This window comes from Equus przewalskii, chromosome X (assembly GCF_037783145.1).
Source record: "Equus przewalskii isolate Varuska chromosome X, EquPr2, whole genome shotgun sequence".
Classification (NCBI taxonomy): domain Eukaryota; kingdom Metazoa; phylum Chordata; class Mammalia; order Perissodactyla; family Equidae; genus Equus; species Equus przewalskii.
Window position 1 is genome coordinate 7,914,445 of NC_091863.1, and position 23,951 is coordinate 7,938,395.

General features: G+C 37.5%; 1 protein-coding gene across 7 annotated transcripts in view; it reads right to left on the reverse strand.

The window, feature by feature from the left end:
* The window catches only part of ARHGAP6 (Rho GTPase activating protein 6), a 462,402-nt gene that overhangs the window by 146,036 nt on the left and 292,415 nt on the right, over positions 1–23,951 (reverse strand). The window contains exon 1 of one of the 7 annotated variants that reach the window (XM_008524992.2): positions 21,068–21,324. The exons of 5 other annotated variants lie outside the window; for them this stretch is intronic. In XM_008524992.2, the coding sequence (XP_008523214.1) occupies positions 21,068–21,196 (129 nt within the window). In that variant the 5' untranslated portion in view covers positions 21,197–21,324. Of the gene's footprint in view, positions 1–20,964; positions 21,325–23,951 lie in introns of those variants that run through there. One more of the 7 variants, XM_008524993.2, reaches the window with a different exon arrangement.

The window sequence follows — 23,951 nt, forward strand, 5'->3', positions numbered from 1 at the left end:
ATATAGATAGATGTGTGTGTGTGCGTGTATACACGCACACACACACTCTTAGATTTCATGAAATAATTTCAATTCATATGTAAGACCTCTTTGCTCCCATTAAGCATTCAAAATGCTCCTAATTGCAAATATTTCAGCAAATAGCCATTGAATGAATGATATAGTCAGCAAACATTGAAATAAATTTGTCACTAAAAAAGAAATTGTCACAAAAGAGAGAACCCATAGACTACAGTAATACAAAAATCTGCATTTTAACATTTATGGCTGTATATGCATGTAAATGATGTCTTTTGGTGTTAAAGACATGTCCAATATAAAAAGATAATTTACTGCAAATTGTGCTATGAAGAGAATTTATTGGAAGTATTGCAATAGGAAAAATGGTGAATGTTTCTAAGAGTTTTCGATGCCTGAAGTTCCAATTTGTTTAAAAATTTGTTGGATTAGGCACAAATTTAGTTGTTAAATGGTATTTTAAAGTAAAAATTAGTATAAAAGACAGAAAAGTGAACATTTTCCAAAATGAATATCTTTTCTAAACTAATGTAATATATACAAAGAATAGTGAGATAAATGCTTCTCACAAGTAACTTTTCAATAAAATGAATGAATGAATACAAGAATACATTTTAAAAATGTCCTCAGATCTTAGCTCAAGAATTTCAACAGATATAACACATACACATACGCATCTTTAAATTAAATGTAATCCTATTTACATTTGCAAATGTAAAACAAACTTGTGCCAAAAGAAGTTATAACTGCCCATCACACCCAAAAATGCAGTTTAGCTGCAGTCATTAGAGTTCCTGTATTGCTCAAGTTAAGATTTTAAAAGCACAAATAAAACACAAAGCAGTTATTCAAAACAAGTTTGCATTGGAAATTCAAAAACATTTATCACAGGAATGGAGTAAAACTTTTTACTCCCATCATTAATATAAACTAACCGTAAATATCAAAGCCCTCTGTATCTTAGTGAGAAATCTTTATGAAGGAATTGCAGTTAAAACGACAGCTCTGAAAAATGAGATAAGGGACCAGTTAAGAGGTTATCTTTTCTTTGTAATGTGATGGGACATACATGAGTAAGACAGTTGGCGCACCCACTGAAACAGATGCCAACTTTAGAGTTGCAAAATGTCCCAAGTCTGAGGAGCATCTCAAGATATCGGAGAATAAGAAAATCTTTTAGTGACTCATCTACGGCACAGAATTTCTCAACCTTGGCATTCTTGACATTTGGGGCCAGATCATTCTTTACCATAGGGTGCTGTCCTGCGCATTGAAGGATGTTTAGCAGCCTCCCTGGTCTCCACCCACTAGATGCCAGTAGCAAACCACCCCCTCCCTATTGTGACAAGAAAAATACCTCGAGACATTGGCAAAAGTGTCCTGGGGGGCAAAATTCCCCCAGTGAAAAGCACCAATAGCGCACATTTACATAAACTTGTTTGATCAATTGATGTAGTAAATATTATAAAACTGTCCAAAGTTTGATATTCACGTAGCACTCATTCTGTGAATTTTGCCAAAGTGTTGTATAGAAATTTTCATATTTAACCACAACAGATTAACAAATCTGGAGTTACTGCTTCTTAGGTATAAACGTTTTAAAAATCCACTAAAATACTTCTGATGATCTTATGAAAATTTCCAAGGATTCTCATCCAGAATTTACAATTTGGGGCTTAAACCAAAATGTTATGACTGTTTTGCATAACGCTCTCTCCAAAATGGAAGCACAGATTGTGTTAGCATTAGAAACTACATGGGAACAATGTTGCTTATGTTACACTTTAGATGAAGGAGAACAGTCTGTTTCCCCTGTTTAAATAGAATCTCAGAGTAATATTGCTGAGGATGATGTACTCTGAAATTCTAAAGATTCTCATATTAGTTATCAGACATATATTAGATAAATAGTGATAGTTTGTATCAATTACTCAGGAATCAGCTGGGAAAAAGTCCTCCCCGGGGAGATTATTACAGAAATACTCAATTATAATAACCATTTAAGTGAGATTTTTGCCCTTTGAAATTTGTCTTAGTAGAACTTGCTAGTAAAATGAACAAAGACAAAGTATATGCAGGTCAAAGGCGGTTGACTCTACTTATTCTACTACTTTAGTTTTTTTAACCTGAGAAATTAATATTTCAAATAAGGAAAATAGGAAAATTTTCTTGGCTAAATTTATTTAAAATATGTGACTACATTGTTTAATGACAATAAATCTGGAGATCAAAATATTTATCAATAAGTATTAAAATTATAATGTATTCACTGATAATTCAGAGAAATTATTTAAATTTTACAAGAAATGTTGGAAAATTTTAAGAATAATTATTGAGCAAGTCAAGCAGGGACAACATGCTTACTTCAATAATAAAGGACAAAATATGAAAGCTATTATTTTTTCTAAGTTGTTCATTTCTTTCTCATTTCTTTTCATAATTTTCTCATGAAGGTGATTCATTTATCATTAAATGTAATCATATTATCATATCACCAAAAGACATTTCATATAATTAAATGCACAAGTCAGAAAAAAAATCTTTGTTAGTTTTACATATAAATTATTGGTTCAGAAAATATCCGTATGTTATTCACATTCCCACACAGATACACATCTCAAACCTAAATCTTTACTTCTGTGTTATTTGACATCTCTTACTGAAATTATAATGATCTAAAGTATACCTCATTTGAAAAAGGAAAACATCCTGGATCAAAGTTCTTTTTAAAAAACAGTTATATTTCTGTTGCTAGATTAGTGGTCCTCAATTAGGGTGACTTTGCACCTCACAGAACATTTGGGGATATCTGGAGACATTTTGGGTTGTCACAACCAGGGGAGGGTACTACTGGCATCTAGTGGGTAGAGACCCGGGATGCTGCTCAACATCCTACAGTGCACAGGACAGCCCTTCACAAAAAAGAATGATCTGGTCCCAAATGTCAATAGTGCTGAGGTTAGGAAACCTTGCTCTAGACAAAAGTATTTCCTAGTTCAACCAGTGCAACAAAGCAAGCAGCGCCCAATTCATAACTGTGACAAGGATCCCTTTTTGCAGAGCATGTGATATTTTACCAAAGAGATTTTTCTTCTTCCACGGAAGATGGAATTTTAACTACCCCTTCTCACTACTGTTGGCATCTTATGGAGCAGAAAACAAAATGGGAGATTGAGGGGACCGCAGGGGCAGCCCCAAATGAACAATCGTTGTACTGCTGTTTTCTAATTGAATATACCTTATCTGAGCAGCAAGTATGTACTTTGATACTGAGTCAAAGCAATGCCTTCGCTGTAAAACAGGAATCGCTTGATATGCTAAGAAAAACATGTCACAAAAGTCAATACAACTAAAGCTTAAGCAACGAGTTTAATAATTGTCTTTTCTTCCCGTGATGTCAACCATAAGTGATATTCTGTATTGCTTGGGAGTCACTATTAAAATCAAACTTTTAACAGCTCTAAGTAAACATCTTCATTTTCCACGAAACTAAGTGATGGCAGAGTAATATGATTGCTTACAGCTGCAAATACCTCATTGTGAACCAAACACTTGTTAAACTTTGGCTAAAATTTCTCTTCAGTGGCTTATGGTATCTTTTCCAAATAAAATCATTTTTTTTTACTAATTCATTAAATAAGGCCATGGAAGACACCTTAATCAAATCATGGGATAGACTTGACACAAATAATCCGTTGATTACACAATAAATGCACACTAAATAAAAAAAAAAAACTTATGTTCCTAAATATAAATTACTTTATTTTACATTAGGGACTAGCACTGTGTAAATTACTCATGCTTTACCCCACCCAAAGGAAAGAAAAATAGAAAACTTCACGCTAGGAAGGAAAAAAAAGTTTCCTGTGTGTTTACTTTTCCTGAGTGTCTATGATATTCTTTAGATTATGAGTCATCAACATTTCAGGAGACAGGTGTCAAGTTTCTGAATGGGTTAGGAGTGAGAAGCCGAGGTAAGCAAAGGGCATCTGCCATTCATTCCTGCTAAGATAGAAATAAAATCTTGCTCGCATATTCCATTGCAATGACTTGAAAGGAAAAAAAGGTTCCTCTTGAATTTCAGAGTCCAGGACAAAAGATATCAGTCATTTGCCCTTTAGTGTGAATTACTTCACTCAGATTCTTTTGTTGTAAGGCCAAACTGAGTTCAAATCTCTCCCTTCAAAGACAGGGAGAGATTGGAGGTTTCACAAAGTACCAAATAATTTTGGAATGTAAGCACCTCTGGGAAGGGCACGCCAAGTGACTACCATAATCCAGAGGGGCACTAGTGGTGAGTATAAAGGCATTTGGATACCAAAAGAAAAGCATGAAATATCACTCTACCAAAACACAGACATTGTGGGTTCATTTAGTGACTACACACCAAGCCCTCTACTAGGTGCCAGGAATGTGGGTGCTTAGGTAAAAAGATATGAATAGTTGAGTCTAAACCTAACTTCACAATGGTACTTAGGAATTTTGAGTCAAATGCAACCCACTTTTGAATGAAATCTTATGCTAAAGAGAAAAAGAGACTGTTTATCAAAACAAAAGGACTGGATCTTCATGTACAACAGGCTTGGTGATCAGAGAAGTTACCCCAAATCTTCGACTAATCTACTCCATTAGAAGGTACTTTACAGGGATGGCCAAAAGCATCGACACAGCCATTGCTGGTTTTGTCAGCACCTGGCCTGCTTCTCTGGCTATGCATTAACGTGGCACCCTTCAAACAACATTCAGTGATGGTTTATAGTGAATCCCTCACACTACAAGAAAATCACTTTTGGCTTTGTAAATCACTGTGGTTTTGGTATTAGACTGGTGAAAACGTTCTCATTTTACTGAAGGAAGAATAAAAGGGTGTCTGAAATAATTTCTGAACTTTGTATATTCACCCCCACACATCTTAGCAGTATTATTTGTATGGTAGTAGAGCTATGGTACAGGAACGTGTCCCAATGACTTAGTGGACCAACATAGGACTGGGTAGGGTGGGGAACAGTACAAAATCTTTTTAGTACAACTTATCTCCAAGTCTAGAGTTATTTTCCTGCCCTGAGGTTGCTGAAAGGCACCTGAGGCTTTGGTGTACAAAAATTCTAATTTCAACTTAATTTTCAACACACTCAATCCAAGGGATATTAACTCACAGCTAGATTGTTCTTCAGACCAAATAACTGAATGTTCTAATCAAATTCTCCCAGGGCTACAAAATAACTAATTCTGCAGAAGACAATCAATTTGATAATCAGAGAGGTATCATGACGACTCCCTAAAACAGGAAAATGTTAGAAATGAGCTTTTCCTCTAAATCGCAGCTCTAGCGTCTTTGTAATTCAACTAATCCCATTACACCTACACAAGAGCAGATTCCAAATTTCAATAGTGAACTTCATGAAGGCTGACAAAACTGGGCAATGTTGACACCAGGGTTATGAGATTACTACAGAAAGTTCCTAGAGCTGATGTTGGGGGTGTGATTCATTCATTCTCTCCATGATGGTAAAGATTTTATGGCCCAACATTGGAGTCGTCATTTTTCAATATTGCACAAGTCTGGTTTGGGTATTCAATAATCTAACATTCTTACCATCATCGTCATTGTTCGTTTAGCCAGGGCAACACAGAAGAATGACAAATTGGAAAATTTGAAGTCATTTTCCCCTCTCCTACCTGAAACGAAGTAATGAATTTGACAGTTGTTTTAATGAGTTGATTAATTTAGTAATTCAATGGTCCAACTAGCTAACCCTTATTTCTGTTATGTTTCTCATCTCCTTCTAACAAGTTGTTCAAGAATTGCATCTGCGTGCATATTCACAAGCAGACTCTGGCAATCATTTTATAACCACCACCACAACCACCGCGATAACAACAACAAAAGCTAACAATCATTCAGCACTTACTATGAGCTAGCCACTGTTCTAGGCACATCCCAGGGTGCTCCACCATGCTGGTTAAAAATCCTAAGGGAGCCCACCAAATTCATCAAGGGTTAGTGAGATACACATAGGTCTCAGAACTCCAGAAAGCACAGCCACTGCCATCTTGGCATCTCTGAATAGGATGGTCTTATGTTGAAAAACAAGCATGATCCTTCATACATTCCGAAAATGTTAATTGAGGGCCTCCTGTGTTCCAGGCACTGAGGTCTATGCTCTAGATATGTTCACTCATTTAATCATTACAACAACACCATTGTTCTCATTTTACAGGCAGAAGGGTGGACAAACTTGCCCACAGATCCACAGCTAGTAAATGGCAGAATCAAAATGAAGAGAATAGATTTAGCTAACCATTTGAGTCACTTGGCAAATGGTGTCACCATTCATCTCAGCACCTAAGCTGGAAACTTCAGGATCCCCCGTCCTGTTCTCCTTTATTTCCTCCACAGAACTGGCTGATTCTCCTAAGTGGCTTCTCAGACCTCTCCCTTATTCCTTTCCATTCCCACATCCCTGCCTTGGCTCAGGCCCACATAGGCTTTTCTTGTTTGTTTTTTTATTGAGGTGAAATTCACATAATATAAAATTAGCTATTTTAAAGTGTACTATTCAGTGGCATTTAGTACATTGACAATGTTGTGCAACCACCACCTCTATCTAGTTCCCAAACAGTTTTATCATCCCAAAAGGAAAGCCAGTACCCATTAGGTAGTCTCTCCCTGTTCTCCCTACCTCCAACCACTAATGTATTTTCTGGCTCTATAGATTTATCTATTCGAAATGTTTCCTAGAAACGGAACCATACAACATGTGACCGAATGTTTTTGGGGTTTATCCATGTTGCAGCATGAATCAGTGCTTAAGTGCTTTTCATGGACAATAAATTGGCCATATTCTATAATGTGGATATACCACAATTTGTCTACCCATTCATCTATTGATGGACATTTGGGTTGCTTTCATTTTCTGGCTATTGTGAATAGTGCTTCAATGAACATTTGTGTACAAGTACTTTTTTGAATACCTGTTTTCAATTCTTTTGAAGCATATACTTAGGAGTAGAATTGCTTTTTTTGAGTATAAACCTACGAGTGGGATTGCTGGGTTATGTGGTAACTCTGTTTAACTTTTTGATGAGCCCCTCATAGGCTTTTGCATGGACTCACATGATAGGATGGTCTCCCTCCCTGAAGCCTCTTCTCTAATCCCTTCTGTTCACTGCCAACAAAAGTCTACTGACGCCATTCCACTGCTTATAAACGTTCAGTAGTTCTCCACTATGTAAAAGGACACCCAGCAACCCCTCAGGGCTTTGGGCAGTCCCCATGTGCTGGTCCCAATACGCTGGTCTCAACCTACCCCATTTTCCTTAGACTTTTCTTTCCTCCACTTTTTTCCTCCCCTCTGTGCCACTGCCCTAGTCTCCAATCCTACAGCATACACTCTCTTTCAGCAATGTGCCCCTAATGGACAGCTAGCTAAAATTCCTTCTCACATATCAACACTCTGCCTCTCCTGGAGATCCACTCAAAAGCCATCCCTTCTAGGCTGACTTTGATGATGCTCCCTTCCTTTCTCCAGCTGGAAACAATCATTGCTTTATCTGCTCTCCCCCAGAGATTTTATCTGGGCCATTGGCAGGACATTTGCTCACGAAGGCCTTTCATCCTAAAGAGTTCTGTATAGGTCTCATCTCCTGTGTAGCATGTGAATTCCACGAGGACCAAAATCATATTGTGTTTGCACTGCCCATCATAATGCTTTGATCACAGCTGGCATTTAAAGAACATTTGATGAAGGACTGAATGAAGGAATAAAGGAATGAAGACAAATGAAGGAATGATACACTCGGTACATCAAATGTAAGCATCTCCCTTGCTTTCTCATTTAGCTTTATCAATCATGCTTGCCTGAGGACTCTAATCAACGGTTATTAGTGGCTTGATCATAGAGACTGATGTCTAGAGGTGAATCCCAAAAGGAAACCAGACTTGACTAGCTGTGTGACTTTGGGCAAGTTACTTAGCCTTTCTGTGCCTCAGTTCCCTCATCTTCAAAATGCAAATAAGCTAGGCTGGCGTTGAGTATTAAAATAAACTAATATTTATGAAGCTCTTAGAATAGTGCCTGGCACATGGTCAGAATTTTAGAAGAGTTTATTAAATAAAATAAGCAAAAGAAATGAGCCAACTGCTCATGCTCTAAATGAGCAAAACTGTGATTAAGACAGGCCAAATGAACGCAAGCCTCTGCGAGCTGCAAGGTACTTAGGCCCACTAACCAAACTCTCCATGTGACCTCAAATACTATATATTTGTTTTACATTTACTATGTGTTATTCTTCCACTTTACTAGTTTTGGAGGTCTGAGGTCATCATAGAGCAGCACTTTTGGTCTAACCCTGGTATTCCACCTCACCCAATGCTCTTATGGGTAAGAAAACTGATTAACTGCTGATTAAACTTTCCTGGGCAAATGAAACTGATTGCAGAGAAGTCATAGCCATAACTGGCTATGGCTTAGTTTAAAACTAATTGTGAAGCTATATATAAACAACTAACAAAATTGGGCATATTGCTAAATCAATGAGAACAAAGTACCTAAGAACAAGAATATTTCCAAGTGATATGTTTACTTCTTATTCTAATCTATTCATTTCAATTCTTTTAATAGGTTTTAAAGGTTCTCACAAGAATAACTAAAGTGTTCTCACAAGAACTAGACCTGTTGCTTGGACTCAGTGACTCTCTTTCTGCCACCACTATTTTCATTAACAAGCTCCTCTTGGATCTATCCAGAAATATGCCTTCTCTGAATAAACTCAAATTATCCACTTCTTTTTTTTTAGCACTTCCCCCTACAGAGCCTCCCCTTGACATCTGGTTTACTCCTGTATTTTGAGTGCTGATGAATATTAGAGATGTATGCATATACTCACCTTCATTTGCAAATTTTTATGATGCAAACAAACAAAACAAACTAAAATGTTCTAAAGGGTAGTGCATTCCCTTGTCCACAGTGCAGAAAGCCCACCCACTGATATAAACGCGGCTTGGCTTGCTGGTTATATTGGAGGTCTCCATCCTGATACCCAGTGGAGTAAATACACCAACAAGCCTCTCTTCCAACATTAACACCCAGGGTTTAACCCAACTTCAACAGTTTTGAGAAAATGCATTTTTTAAATTAAACTTTTTACTTTGAGATAATTGCAGATTGAGATTCAGCTGTAAGAAATAACACAGAGAAACCTCCTGTTCCCTTCACCCGGCCTCCCCCGGTGGTAACATCTTACATAACTGTAGTACAATATCACAACCAGGAAACTGACACTGATATGGTCCAATGACTTTATTCAGATATCCCCAGTTTTGCATGCACTCATCTGTGTGTGTGTATTTAATTCTATGCAATTTTATCACCTGTGTAGATTTATGTGACTACCACAACAGTTAAGACAGAACATTCCATCACCACAAGAATCCTTCATGCTACCTCTTTATAGTTACTCTCACCTCCCTTTCAACCCACCACTTTCTTAAGTCTGGCAACCACTAATCTGTTTTCCATTTCTATAATTTTGTCATTTCAAAAATGTCATATAAATGGATTCATACAGCATGTAGCCTTTTTGACAGGCTTTATTCACTCAGCATAATACCCTTGAGATCCATCCAAGTTGTTGAGTGTATCAATAGTTCATTTCTTTTTATTACCAAATTGTATTCTATGGTCCGACCATACCACAGTTTGTCTAACCAGAAATGCATTTTTGTATTCAATGCAATTTTACTAACTGCACCAGTGCTACAGAGAGTAATATGGCTTGATGGGGAATTACATAAACAACCCTGTTTTCTGTTACAAGATCTCCACAATGAAGTGAAAAATGAAGTCTGTTTTCTACATATTTTAAAGCTTGTACAGGTGTTTCAGTCAGCTAAATATTTCAGCCTAGACTATTTTAGCTCTGAATTATCCAAATAATTATCTCACAAAATTTTATTGAACTTAGCACAGAGAATGCCTCTGTGTGAAGTGGAGGTAACAAAGTAATTAGCAATCATAATTATTGGGATTTACTCTCCTAGCCATTTTCTCTTTTGGAATTTACAGGGAGACTATGAAAGTTCAAACACACTGTATTTTTGGCAAAGGACCCTTACGCTTTGTCTGCATTTTACTGCTTCCTTTGCACCTGGGAGCAGCTATTTTAAGACTGTCTAGACAATCACCCCAGCTTTAAAGTTCTTTTCCTTTCTTTTCACATAATCACTGAGCATGGGAGCTAATAAATAGATGATGCTGGCACTCTCTCATCCAAGATACTATTCAGATAGAGTCAGGAACAAGAATGCCTCTGCTCTGGCTCACAAGCCCTTTAAAATCAGTTAATAATAATAATTCTGATCTTACTTTTGCTTGCACTTGATATTTAATAAGATACTTAATGAGAATTTTATATCATGTGTAAAGTATGATTGGTAAACTTAAAACACTCTACAAATGCAAGCCATTACTTTCAGTGAGTATTCATTGTATGCATATACTACACCATTTCACCCTCAGCAATCTCAATCTTAGGTGAATTATTACTTTCGTCCTTTTATTTTTAATTTTTTAAATTAATTAATTATTTATTTATTTTTGAGGAAGATTAGCCCTGAGCTAACACCTGCTGCCAATGCTCCTCTTTTTTTTTTTTTTTTGCTGAGGAAGACTGGCCCTGAGCTAACATCCATGCCCATCTTCCTCTAAAGGCACATATCCATCTAGGGGCTTCACATCTCCACATAAATATCTAATGGGTTTCTCTATTTCAAACAATCAACTTTCTACACAAAACTACATCAACCAAATCATCCCCAATTAAAGGCTCATCCTAATTCAATGGCTTACTGCTGCAATGGAATGAAGTACACACATTTTAGCTAGGCCCTGCCTATGTGTTCCCAGCACCTGAGGCCTTTGTTCCCTTCTCTCACTAGACTCCTGGTCCTTGTTTTGTACCCGCTGTTCCTTCCTCCTGGAATGATTGCCCCATGTGCCCCGACCCTTTGTCCATTTTATATAGCCATCTCCTTCTTGTCCTTTGGTCCTCAGATTAAATGTCACCTTCCCAGAGCAACATTCTCTAACACTCTATCTAAAATTAGATTCCATCTTCTCACATCTGCTATCATAGGAATCTGTTTTCTACACAGCATTTACTACAATTTGGAATTACTGGTTTACTATTGTTTACCATCTTGTATCTGCATGGAAAGCTTCATGTCAGTCTTGCTCACCATTTCATCCCCAGCACCTCAAACAGAGCCCAGCACATAGTACTCTCAACAAATGGTTGTTGCATGAATGACCGGAGAGAAGAAAAACAGTCAAAATAGAACAACTCCAACAGATTAGTGTTTGCCAGGGCCTGGGGGTGCAGGGAGAGATTAACCATAAAGGGGCAGCATGAGGGAACTTGCAGGGGAGTGACAGAACTCTTCTGTATCCGGATTGTGGTGGTGGTTACACAATTTTAAGTATTTGTCCAAACTCATAGAACTGTGCTCCTCAAAAAGACGAATTTTACTGTATGCAAATTAAAAGTAAATTAATAAAATTATTATGTTTCCAAAACCCAAGTCAACCCAGGATAAATCTAAGAATCCAAGTTTCACACATTTGGGCTCTTTTGGGGGGCGTCAGTCAACTTCCCATGTTCATGGTCAAGTACTGACTCAAACCGTACTTCCCCATTTCTCATTTAGCAGTTTAAAGAAAGGAAACTGGAAACAAAATAAAGATGTGGAGGATAAACAATACAAGAAAAGACGCAGCGGTGAAATAATATTTAAAATAATCATGTGATAAAATGTCAGCATTTATTTGTGACATTTGGCTTTGTTTTTATTGGCTCACTCCAGCGGTGCAGTGGCTGTGGGTTGATTTCATAATGGTGCCTCCCACATATACACCCACGGCTGACCTCTGCTTTGTGCAGTTGATAATGACTAAACTTCACATATCATGCGGGCAAAATCTATCCTTTCCCTGGAGGGCTGTTTCACCCAGGGAATTACAGTTTTACAGCCGAGCAATGTTTCTTTCTCAAAATATATCATCAACTTTCATTAGAACAAAGCTATATGGGCTGATAAATTGCTGTCTTTTGCCAAATTATTACTCATCATTGTATATTCACCCAACAGATGCCAGTGAGAAACCCCATTCTATTGGGGGAAAGCAGGATGCAGAGATATTAATAGATTCTTTAGACATGAGTTGCATTCTCTAAAGTAAGCACATGACATGAATTTCATCTCGTGACCTCCCCGCCAAGCCTCACTATTGACTTTTATCCATTAGAACATGTTGATGGATATACCACTTCAAAATGAAATATTTGGATATCTGACTCCGATTTGGGGAAAGGGAAATGGTGAGCTAATTTCCTCTTTTATCAAGCTGAATCACTGAACTCGCTCTGTTGCTATGCACGCATAAGTCAATGCCATAGCAACTTCCCAGTTTGCTCTTAAACACACAACAGCAGAACGATGCTAATGGGTACATTTTTTTCAATCCTTAGATTTCATTTGTTCTCTTAGCAGTTTTAATTTTATACTATATTTTACAGTACAGGGTTATTTAGTTATCCTTTGGGAGTCTTATCATTGCTGACTGCCATATATATTATCAATATCAGTACAACAGAAGTGCTTACTTCTCGGAAAATTCTCCCACAGTTTCCATTTCTTCTTCTCAATCCCTTGATCACAATTAAAAGTTTGCAGTTTGGACAGTATAGACTGGATCCTCTTTAGGATCCTCTTTAGGAGGATCCTAAATTTAAATGGGACTGAAATACGTGATTTTAAATTCATGAAATATAGAAATGCACAGACTTTTCATATACCTATTTAAGCAAATTCAGTGAAAGCATACTTATCACTTGGTATGTACTAGGAAGTGTGCCAGGTTCTAGAAAGAACTAACAAAATCTTCACTATCAAGGGACTCAGAAAACATCTAAGAGGCAGAGATGAGAGTGTATTCTAGTTTCTATGAGCTCTTGCTGTAGAAAATAAGGATGAGTACTCTCGAATTCTATCACTTTGGAGTTTAGATTATTCACCTACAAAAGATGCTGTAATATCTAACTTTAGGCTAGTTTAGGAAAATCATAAAACACACCAAATAAATCACTGCTGTCTGTAAAGTGTTGTTGGCCGAAGGACTAGAATAATTGACCTGTTTTCCGAAACACCTGAAATAGGTTTCTGATTCCATACTTAACTCTTGAGATTATTTAGCTGCCTGTGCCAATATTCCAATTAGTTAAGGAATTAAGATATCTTATTTTATAGATAGGCAATAAATTTCATTAAAATTTTAAATATACATCCACCCTTCCACAATCATATGTTAAAGAATCCAAAGAGGGCTGGCCCCGTGGCCGAGTGGTTAAGTTTGTGCGTTCCACTGCAGGCGGCCCAGTGTTTCATTGGTTCGAATCCTGGGCGCGGACATGGCACTGCTCATCAAACCACGCTGACGCAGCGTCCCACATGCCACAACTAGAAGGACCCACAATGAAGAATATACAACTATGTACCGTGGGGCTTTGGGGAGAAAAAGGAAAAAAATAAAATCTTAAAAAAAAAAGGAATCCAAAAAGAGGAAAATTTGGTTCAAGTCATTTTTCATTTAAGCGTCAACTTATAATTTGAAGAATGCACATCAGGTACCTTAGAAAATATCAGCTCTCTCATTGACCAGATGTATTTTAAAATGTCTCAGTGAACTGGTGTCTTTTCAATTCTGATCAGGTGGAAAGTTCTGCATTCTTAACACTAGACATATCCTTTACACGACGCTCACTATAGCTAACTCATACTGCTCTTAGAAGTGGGAGCAAAAGGTTCACTTCCATAGGTCTGTTCTGATTGTGACTGTAGAACTAGAAGATCCTTTTACCTGTCGATGAATCATATTTTTAAGTCGTCTACTATGATGAAGCAATTTTCGCAATTTTAGGAATATTAACTTGTAACTTTAGTAGATAGTCCTGAGGTTAATATTCCTTTGAAAAGCTAATATAGAAACAGAATTTACATCAGTAATTCTCAAAGTGCAGTCTCAGAACCAGAAGCTTCAGTCTCAGATGGAAACTTGTTAGAAATGCAAGTGCTTGAACCCCACCTCAGATCTACAGAATCAGACACTCTGGGGTTGGGACGCAGCAGTCTGAGTTTTAACAAACCCTCCAGGGGATTTCAATGCACGCTCGAGTTTGAGAACCACTGCTTTATATAATACATATTTCTTATTTGAGATCATACATATATATACTTAAATTGAGAGATAGCTCTTTTCTTCTTTTTGATGCAGTGTTGTTTTTTATCTGTTTGTTTGTTTTGTGTTACTTTTGGTATTCTGACAAAAGCCGGATTTCTGCCCATCCTAGTGTGGTTATGAAACAAGATCACCTAGTTCCTGATACACTAAAAAGTCATTGTAAACATTTTAGCTTTGAAGAACAATCTACTTAAAATATAAGTTATTAGCAGTGATAATAGGATGATGACTAATTTGGATAACCTTGCAACTTGGGACTGAAGAAAGAACAATAGCTTAGAGTCAGAGGGACTTTAGTCCAACACTTAAGGTTAAATGGGGGTTTCTCAATTTCAGCACTATTGACCCTTGGAGCCAGATAATTCTCTGTTAGGAGGAGCACTGTAGAATGTTTTAGCAGCATCCTTGGTCTCTATCCACTAGATGCCAGTAGCACACCCCTACAAATTGTGGCAATCAAAAATGTCCCATTGTCAAATGTTCCCTGGGGGGGGGGGGGCAAATAGCCCCCAGTTGAGAACCACAGGGTTAAACAATTTGGACCATTTCTACTGGTCCACTAAGGATTCTCAACCTTGGCTATACAGCATAATCAATTAAAAATACTGATGCCCATGGTCCATCCCAGCCTGCTTGTATCAAATCTGTGGATAGGCTCAGAGATCCATAAGTACTTTTTTAGAGCTCACTAGATGGTGCTAAGGTGCAGCCAAGACCTACGAAGCATTGTACTGACATCCTTGTGCCTTAATTTCCTTACCTGGGAGATCGGTGCAATAGTATCTATTCTAACCACCACACAGGATGTCCCAAGGATTGAATGAGAGAACATTTGTGAAAGCACTTGTTCAATAAAGCATTAACAATGTTAAGGGCAGCAGAGAAAAATAACTCATTTGAAAAAGTTGCCATGGAAATGAAAAGCTGTATCTAGCGTTTATTATGAATTAGAATGATTTATATTTAGTGTCTCTTAGACACACACCTCATTTACAATAGGGATGTGGGGAATTTGCAAAGTCTCTCTTGGGAATAAACTTGGAGCATTATTTAGACCTGGATAGACAGAAAACTGTATCAAATCAGATCAAACTGTCATACTGTGCACCTACGATAATGTGTACATATACAATCAAATCACTAATCTTTCTATTCTCTTGGCTCTCAAGAACTCAGTTTAATAAGTAGAAAAGAATGTAGATTCATCTGAAAATAAATTGCCTCTTTAAATATTATTAGAATGTGGAAAAATCATATACACTCAAAGTCTGGTATAGGCTTCAATTGTGTCCATGTGTATTATTTCTTTTAAAAAAAGATAAAAGCATCTGAAGCAAACAATAGAAAATGTTAACAGTTATTAAATCTGAGTGACAAATACATAGATTTTTGTTTAATTTTTTCTATACTTTTATGTTTGAAATATTTTATTAAAACCAAAAGAGGATGTTAAAATCAGTTTGTACAAAGCAGCAGAGAATACTCTAACAGAAAATAAAGAAGAAAACATGTTTTAGTTGGTGTCGGGTGACCAAGGAGACCCCATAAGGATGGAGAGGCCATCCAGCTGGAGGCAAAGGGGCTCCCTCTCACAGTGCTTGGTTCAGTTGACATGGCTAAATATGCAGGCAGGGGACGGCAGGCCTTTGACGTTCAAGATCAGTTTTGAACTTGCCCGGCACATAAGGAAATCTTCTTAGTTTCTTTTTTGTTAAATGTTCTAGCAGGTTTTAAACTAAGCAAGCTATTATGAAATATCTGCTTCTACTCTCTTGCACACTCCTCTCTAACATCTCTAGAAACCAATATGGCAGGAACTGTGACATTTTATACAAAAGGCAGTGAGAGAACAGCCTTTTAGGCACATCTTTTAAAAAAACCAATTTGCTTGAAGCACTACACTCACGTGTGCGCTGTGATCAGATCAGTAAGCAGAAAATTGTTTTCTCCTGGAGTGGGAGTTGGTTAACTGCAGTCCACGGGCCAAATCCAGTCTGCTGTCTGTTTCTGTAAATATGGTATTAATTTAACACAGCCTGGTCTGTCCTTTACGTTGTCTCTGGATGCTTTCAGCTATAACATCAGAGTTAAGTAGTTGCAACAAAACCTATATGGCCCCCAAAGCCTAAAATATTTACCATCTGGCTGTTGATAAAAAAGACTTTCTTAACTCCTGTCCTAGAGTGTTAACATATAAAATTTACCCATACAAACTTAATAATAAGTGATTGGACAAAAGAAAATGTTTTTCAATGACTTTTTGTATGGTAGTCATGTGACAATATAGATTTATACTATGTTTTTCTTTTGATGACAATAAATATATTATAAAGATTCAAATATTAATTACCACATTTTCTCTTTAAAAAACCTCATGTGGTCTACAAAGGAAACCTACAAGAAGATGTATTGATGAATAATAACTTAACACATTGCTAAAATATCACTGTTTGACAGTCTCCCATACAGGCCCTTTCCTAGAGCAAAACTATTTTAATTGTATAGTCATTTGCAGCTGAATAACTGCATTACATGTAAAAATACTTATGGAAATTTACTGGCCAAGAATTCTTCCCTTTTTAAAGAAATATAGGAGTCATAGTTGTATGCTAGAGAGAAATATAAAAGTGGTCATTTCTTTCAGTGCTTTAAAAATTACCTTTGTAGAAAGTAAAGATGATATTTACATTTCAACATAAGTAATAGCCTATTTTTACTTCATTTCACATGCCTGGACTTTTGAATATTTGGGGAAATTTTAAGAAAAGGAGATACTTTTACAGCTACATCAAGTTGTATCATTCCCTGGAGCCTCATAAATTGAAAATGAGGCCTTACTGATATCTTTGCCCTTGTTTCTCCTCAAAATGACCCCCAAATAGGAAAATAGTAAGTAATAAAACAAAAGAGTGCAGAGCTATGGTTGCCAAGGCAACCATGATCATATTTCCTTTGAACTTCGGCGGAGCATCCATTGCAGTTCAATCCAAGCTCATGTTTCTTTAGGAAGCTTATATAAATTCAAAGTCCTTATTATGATAGCAGTATCATTCTGATCAAGCAGGGATGTATAACAGAAACTGAAATGCCCATGGCATTTGCGTTATGGGAGAAAGATGGGAAAATGACACTTGCTAGTATATGCAATGGCCAAGAGAACATTTCCTTCCTCTCCACTCCATTCAACACACATTTGTGGTTCTATGCTGGCTACTGCCATGAATAGCAACGGGAGTCCCACCCATAGATAATATAACAGATACAGATTAAATGAGTTACAATCCCCTTGTAGATCCCCATGGCCCTAGAGAACTATGACAAATTACCAGAATAGCTGGTATACCCATTCCACAGATTACCATTTGTGGACTTCGGTCTTAAAGGTGAATATTTATGACCATCAGTTTGTCTTCATAGTGAAGAGAAAAAAACTTTTCCCATACAATTTTGAGGAAGCTATTACTACTTATTTGCAGTAATAGCTACAAATGTAGACAACCATTTGTATCTCATTTGATGCTGCCTTAAGGACTGAAGAGGATGTTGTCTAGTCCAGGAGATGCTCAATATCTTGAAGGTTGGACACCCAAAGTTTGCCTTAATGGACTCTAAACAATCTTTGCTCATATTTTCCAACTCAGACACTCCCCAATTTGGAAGTTTGTAAAGATGGTTGGTGTTCAAAAGTCTGAATGCATTCTCCCATAGAAAACCAAGATACATGGTGGTTTTGGTTCCTAGGCCAGCTGATGTGGTTTCATTTAACCCATAACACACTTGAAGTGCAGAGTAGGAAATATAAATATAAATGGGAACACCATTCTCATTCTTCTCAGACCTTGGGAAAGAAAGGAGATTCTCCATCATGGTATAGGGGAATGAGCACTGGGTTGGGGTCAGAGGTCCCTGTATGTGCCTCTAGGCCAGAGACAATCTCTTGTGAGTCCTGCTGGATCTCCTTGGTCCATCTCAGTAGCCTGGCCCACTGTAGGAACTCAATTCATAACTTGCTGGATAAATGGAATAAAGAGCACCTTGCCATGTGATTCTGGGTTAGTCATTTCAATATTTCTGAGATTTGGTGAGATGTTTGGGAAGAGTAGATCAGGTGCTATGCTTGTTTTGTTCTCTATTCACATCTCCCTTAGATTCGTGGGCAACCCATTTTATTCCTGTTTTTTGTACTATAGAGATAACAATGGTTTACACAAGGGATAAATGGGAAGACGTATCATGAGGATGGAGACAGAGTTAGGATAAGCATTTTACCACTGGTGGGGATTGGGGTATTATGGTTTTGGAAAGAAATTTGCTGAAAAAAATTGACACCTATTGGCATTTTTCACTGAATCAATAATGTGATAAACACTCCCCAAATTCACCCTCTCAGAGAAGTCCTTTTTAACTAACACCAATCCCATCTTTCTGATGTCTCCTGTCCCTGATTTTTTCTTTATTTCTTTATTTTTTGTTTCCGGGACACTTATCACCATCTCACTTACTTTATTTTCTGCTGCTTACTGGCTATCCTCTGACACCCTACAATGAAAGTACCACAAGGGAAGGAATGTGTGTCTGTTTTATTCAGAGCTGTATCTCCAAAGCCTAGAACAGTGTCTGCTCATAGTAGGCATTCAATACATATCTACTGAATGAATGAATCACTGGATAAGAGAAAGGAGTGTACTCTTTTTTAGATCTAAATAAAGGAGTTAGATATTTTAAAGTATATATTTTCCAAAGAAGAACAGGTGGCATTAATTGAAGACAAATTTTGTTGCCACAACTAGAAGGACCCACAACTAAAATATACAACTAGGTACTGGGGGGATTTGGGAGAAACAAGCAGAAAAAAAAATTCTGGATTTCTAATTGAAGACAAATTATGGAATATTACTATATCTAATAAGAGAGGGACAATCATTTTTGTCAGAAAAACTAAGGTAAGGAGACCCAATACCCCAGACTACTACCCATCAAATTCAATAACCAGAGTGGTTGCTTAGATGGAGATGCTCTTGACATATTACGTACAAACATGTATAAAGAAGGGACGCTACTTGGATTTTAGGCTATATTGAGGCCTGGGAGCCAGCCTGGTACAATGGAGACACGAGGCCTTCAGAATCAGCGGGTGTGCATTTGAATTCTTGCTCTGCCTCTTAATGTCTATTCACTTTGAAAAGTTAGAGAACCTCCCATGTTTCAGTTTTCTCATTTATAAACTGGAATATGACCCATTGCCTTGCAAGGTTGCTGTGAGGGTAAAATGAAAAGATCTAAGTAGATCTAGGAAATAGAGGATCTTCAATAGGTGATGAACACTCTCACTGTTGCTTACCATCACCCTCCTAGCTCTGCCCTCACTAGCAGTAGCCTTGCTCAAGTCGCTTAGCCCCTCTCATCCTCAGTTCCCTTTCCTACAAAATAAATAATTGGGTTACAGTGACTGCAAATAGATTTGTCGCTCTGAAAATCATGTGCACTCAGTTTTACCTCCTCAAACATTTAATTATGGGATTGGGTGAAATAATGAGCTATTTTAGAGATAATCTAGACTTACCTACAGAGGCTTATTAAGTACTTTGAATTGTCTGTGTTATAATTCTATACTTATAATCCTAAATATAATTTTTCCTTAAAAAATCTTCTGGAAGAAAAGTTTTCCATGCCTCAGCAATTCAAACTCCAAAGAGCTTTTCAGTGTTTGGAAGGGGCTGAAGGAGCCCAATATTTTAAAGATGAGTGTAATTTGGTGCTGAAATCTTCCTTTTGCATTTATGACTGTGTTCTAAAATAGAATCCTAGAAAAGAGAAGTGCGGTTCAGAAATGTCAAGAGACCTCCTAAGAATCCAGCAGGGTTTCATATACATTTTAGTTGATTTACGCTTTCTATTTGTTATTCATTTACAAATTCCCACATTTACACTGCCCCAAACAGGATTAATTTAACAACTTTTGAATCATGAAAAAAAAGGAAGAAAATCAAGTTACTAAACAAATTATTTTCCTTTGGGTTCCTCTGTATCCCATAAGACAACTTTGATGCTACACTTACATAATAGAGATATTTATTTAAGATTAGCAGAAAATAATTTACTGGTTGCCATCTAGTCTTTTTAAAATTCTTTTTAAAAACTTATGTATTTAAAGAGCTCCCAGGGCTAAAAAATCTTTTAATTCTAATACTTCTGTCAAAAAAAAAGAAGGTCTGGAATATTTCCAAATACATTAGTGAAAAAGAGCTTCCTTGAATACAAATACAATTTTTAATTTCTTAAAGCATGTCTTGGTTTGAGCAACACACCTTCAGGTCATATTCAAATTACAAACACACACACACACACACACACACACTCACACACTCTGCACCACCCACTTCTCCCATTTCCTCCTATAGCCAGAAAACAGAATGTTTTACTGCAACCATGCACACCCTTTCCATTTGCATAAAAATAATGGCTTTAACCCATTAAAGAAGCACAAGAACATAATCAGGGCTGAAATTAGTTAAAATGAATAAAAAATATTTAAAATAAAAATGTCTCAAATTCTAATATAATTTTACCTGGATAAACAGCTACTATGTTAAAATAAGCATCTATATCCCATAATTAAATACAGGTGACCTAGAAACACCCAACTTACAAATATCCTGTACATGGGAACAGCCAACCCAAGCGAGCTGAACCAGGGCCAGGGCAGGCTCTGCCCAGACGTGAGGTGGGAGAAGGATTCCTCTAGAATTCACCTTGATCTCTTCTTGCTGGACGCTGGGGTTGGTAGTGATTAGAGTAGAAGGGGAGAATGGGAAGCTACGGTTCTCATGCCACCGCAGTACTCCCTTCCCACCGTGCTCACCAAAGAATCCATGTCCCATAAATGTTACAAAGAGTGCCTTGGTTCCCAGGCCGGTCCATCAGAAGTCCACTGGACCCATAGTGCAGCTGGAACCGTGCTATTAATACTAGGCTGACTTCCCACTTGGAAGCCAACTCCAGCCCTGACAGTGTTCGTCAGCTCTGTTATGGTTAAATGGATTTGTGGGCGGTCCTGGGAGCTTGCCAGTTAGAACATCCTTTCTGTGGGAAAATTCCTGCCGAAGCCCAAACAACTCACTGGCAAACACAGTTGTAGACCACACGTTGGGAGACCCTTAGGCATTGACAAATCAATCTTCACCTTTCCCTTCTGGAAATGCTTGGGTGATTATTATAGTAAACCCTTGCACAGATAAACATACAGCAGGTTCAACACTCAGCGCACAACTTGCTCCAGGGTAATTAATGGGTATATTTTGCTGTCATCATTAATGTAATAACATATCTATCCCTCCTCTGACACGCACATATGTACACACGAATATAGACACATTGCACCCATGCACACACACACACACACTCCACCATACTACGTTCCATGCAAATACATTTTCATCTATACAGAAATGTCTTTGTCTTTTCTGGGGAAAAGATGAACCACGATCCAGGTTTGATCAGTGTACTTTGTTATTCTCTTGTTCTGGGGATTGATTTGTACTTGTCACCCACATTTTCAACTGGCCTTCCTCAAACCAAAAAGACAACTTTAGATCAACCGGCCAAAGCATGGAGATGCTCAGCCGTGGGACAGAAAGTGAAAGAGTTGTAATCAAGATTAGACCTGGGACCTCAGTAACATCATATTCGAATCAACTGAAAGACCCACTATTACATAATAGTCCTCTTGAATTCGTGGAACTTATGTGTGCAAAGGACACTGTTCTCACCAATGGCAAAGAGATAGTTTGGCACAAGTTGATGTATATACACTATTTTTGATACAATATGAATGTTAACTGACCTTTAAAAATGACTTCGAAGTACTATCGAGTTCAAGCATACTTAAGTACCACATTCATCTGTGGGTAGCTAATTAGAAATTATTGCCTCAGTAACCAATATGTTTCTAAACTGAAGATAAGTTGCAACTATGCACACCTGTGTTGGTTGTGAAACGCATCATCCTTTGCACTACTGTAGAAGTTTCAACAAAAATCTGTCCTCCAGGGGAGTGGCAGTTCTTTGCACTGTTCAGTCTGATCAACAGACAGAGGTAAGCCCCAGAAAAAAAGTGTTCTCTAATAGGCATTTGGAAAGAAGGGAAGAAAAAATTTCCCACCCAGGTTAGGTTAACCTGCACGGTGCTATGGAGATGGAAGAAGGTATTAAATCCACATAGTGCTCTCTCCCAGACAAAAGTATTTTAAAATAAAAACAGTGGGAAAAAAGTTCTAATTTCAAGTCATGCTGAGAACTAACTCCTTCCTTTCAGGGAATTTACCAGTCTTGACTAGTGTTTAGAAGTCTTTAGTGTTGATATATTTGCTGGAGTGTCCTTGTTTGACCAGAAGCAATGTGTCTCAGGCAACAGTAATGCTTAAACTCTATTTTAAAAAATGGGTGGCAGATACGTCAATCTGGGCTAAGTGTCCCAAAAGCTACATCTATTTCTTGGTAGTTGAGCAAACCCAGCTTAGGATAAGGAGCTTGAATATGTGACAAGTGGCCCAAATGAATTTTTGCCTGACCCCTCACTCCTAGTTTCAATTCCCTCTTCCCTACTTGTTCTACTTCCTCTCAGCACTTTCTGGTCACTCTTCTTGACCTCATCATGGGAGAGGGTATGCCCATAAAGCGGGTGCAGCCACATTCTAGAAAAGTCACTGCCTAGGATTTCTAATGAGCCAACAATCTTTTGTGATAGTATCAGGCAAACTTTTCATGCAAAGAGATGCTTAGAGTATCTGAAACGACAGAGACTCTAAATTTTTTTTATTGTTGTAGTCAAGCTGACAAAACAAGCTGGGTTTTGGTGCCTGTTGGCTAATAAATGTTTATATATGTGAGAGAATTCGTTTTTTCATTAAATCTGATAGTGACATAGTGAAGCAGTACTTAACCTTTACCACCTTTCACTTCTTTAGTGGTTTCCAGTATCTACCAAAGAGAACCTAATAGTTGCAAATGTACAAACTAGTCAGGGTCAGTGTGCAACACCTAGCCCACAGATTGTTGTGCTGATTAAATGAGATAATAATTGTAAAGCATTCAAGACAGAGCCTGACACCTGGAAAAAGCTATATATGTGTTCACCACCCCACCATTATCATCATCAGCACTATCATAAAAACCGTCATCACCATCATCATGACCACCACCATCATCATCATTTATTGTGAAATGAAGGCTACTAATTATAGAATGTTAGTTAGGAGAGGAATGTGATCTATGATAGAGTAAACCCAAAGATAAACACAGTAATATATAGTTGTTCTATACAGAAAGATTCGTGGATAGTTCATCAGCCTCAATATACTCTCCCCACAGACCATCTACCCACTTTTCTTCCATTACCACAGACCCTGACCCCAAAAGGTTTAGATAAATGACCAATTTAAGTGAAGTACTGGATAAATTTTTCTGGAACCTTTGTAGACTACACAGTAAAATGTAGCAGAAATGGTTGTACATTCAGATGAACTTAAGAACTACGAATATAAGGTACTAACTAACAAAGACGGCAAAACTACAACTGCAGGCACTTGGACCCATCTTGCTCAACATCTTCTTCAAAAACACAGAAAAGTATAGGTC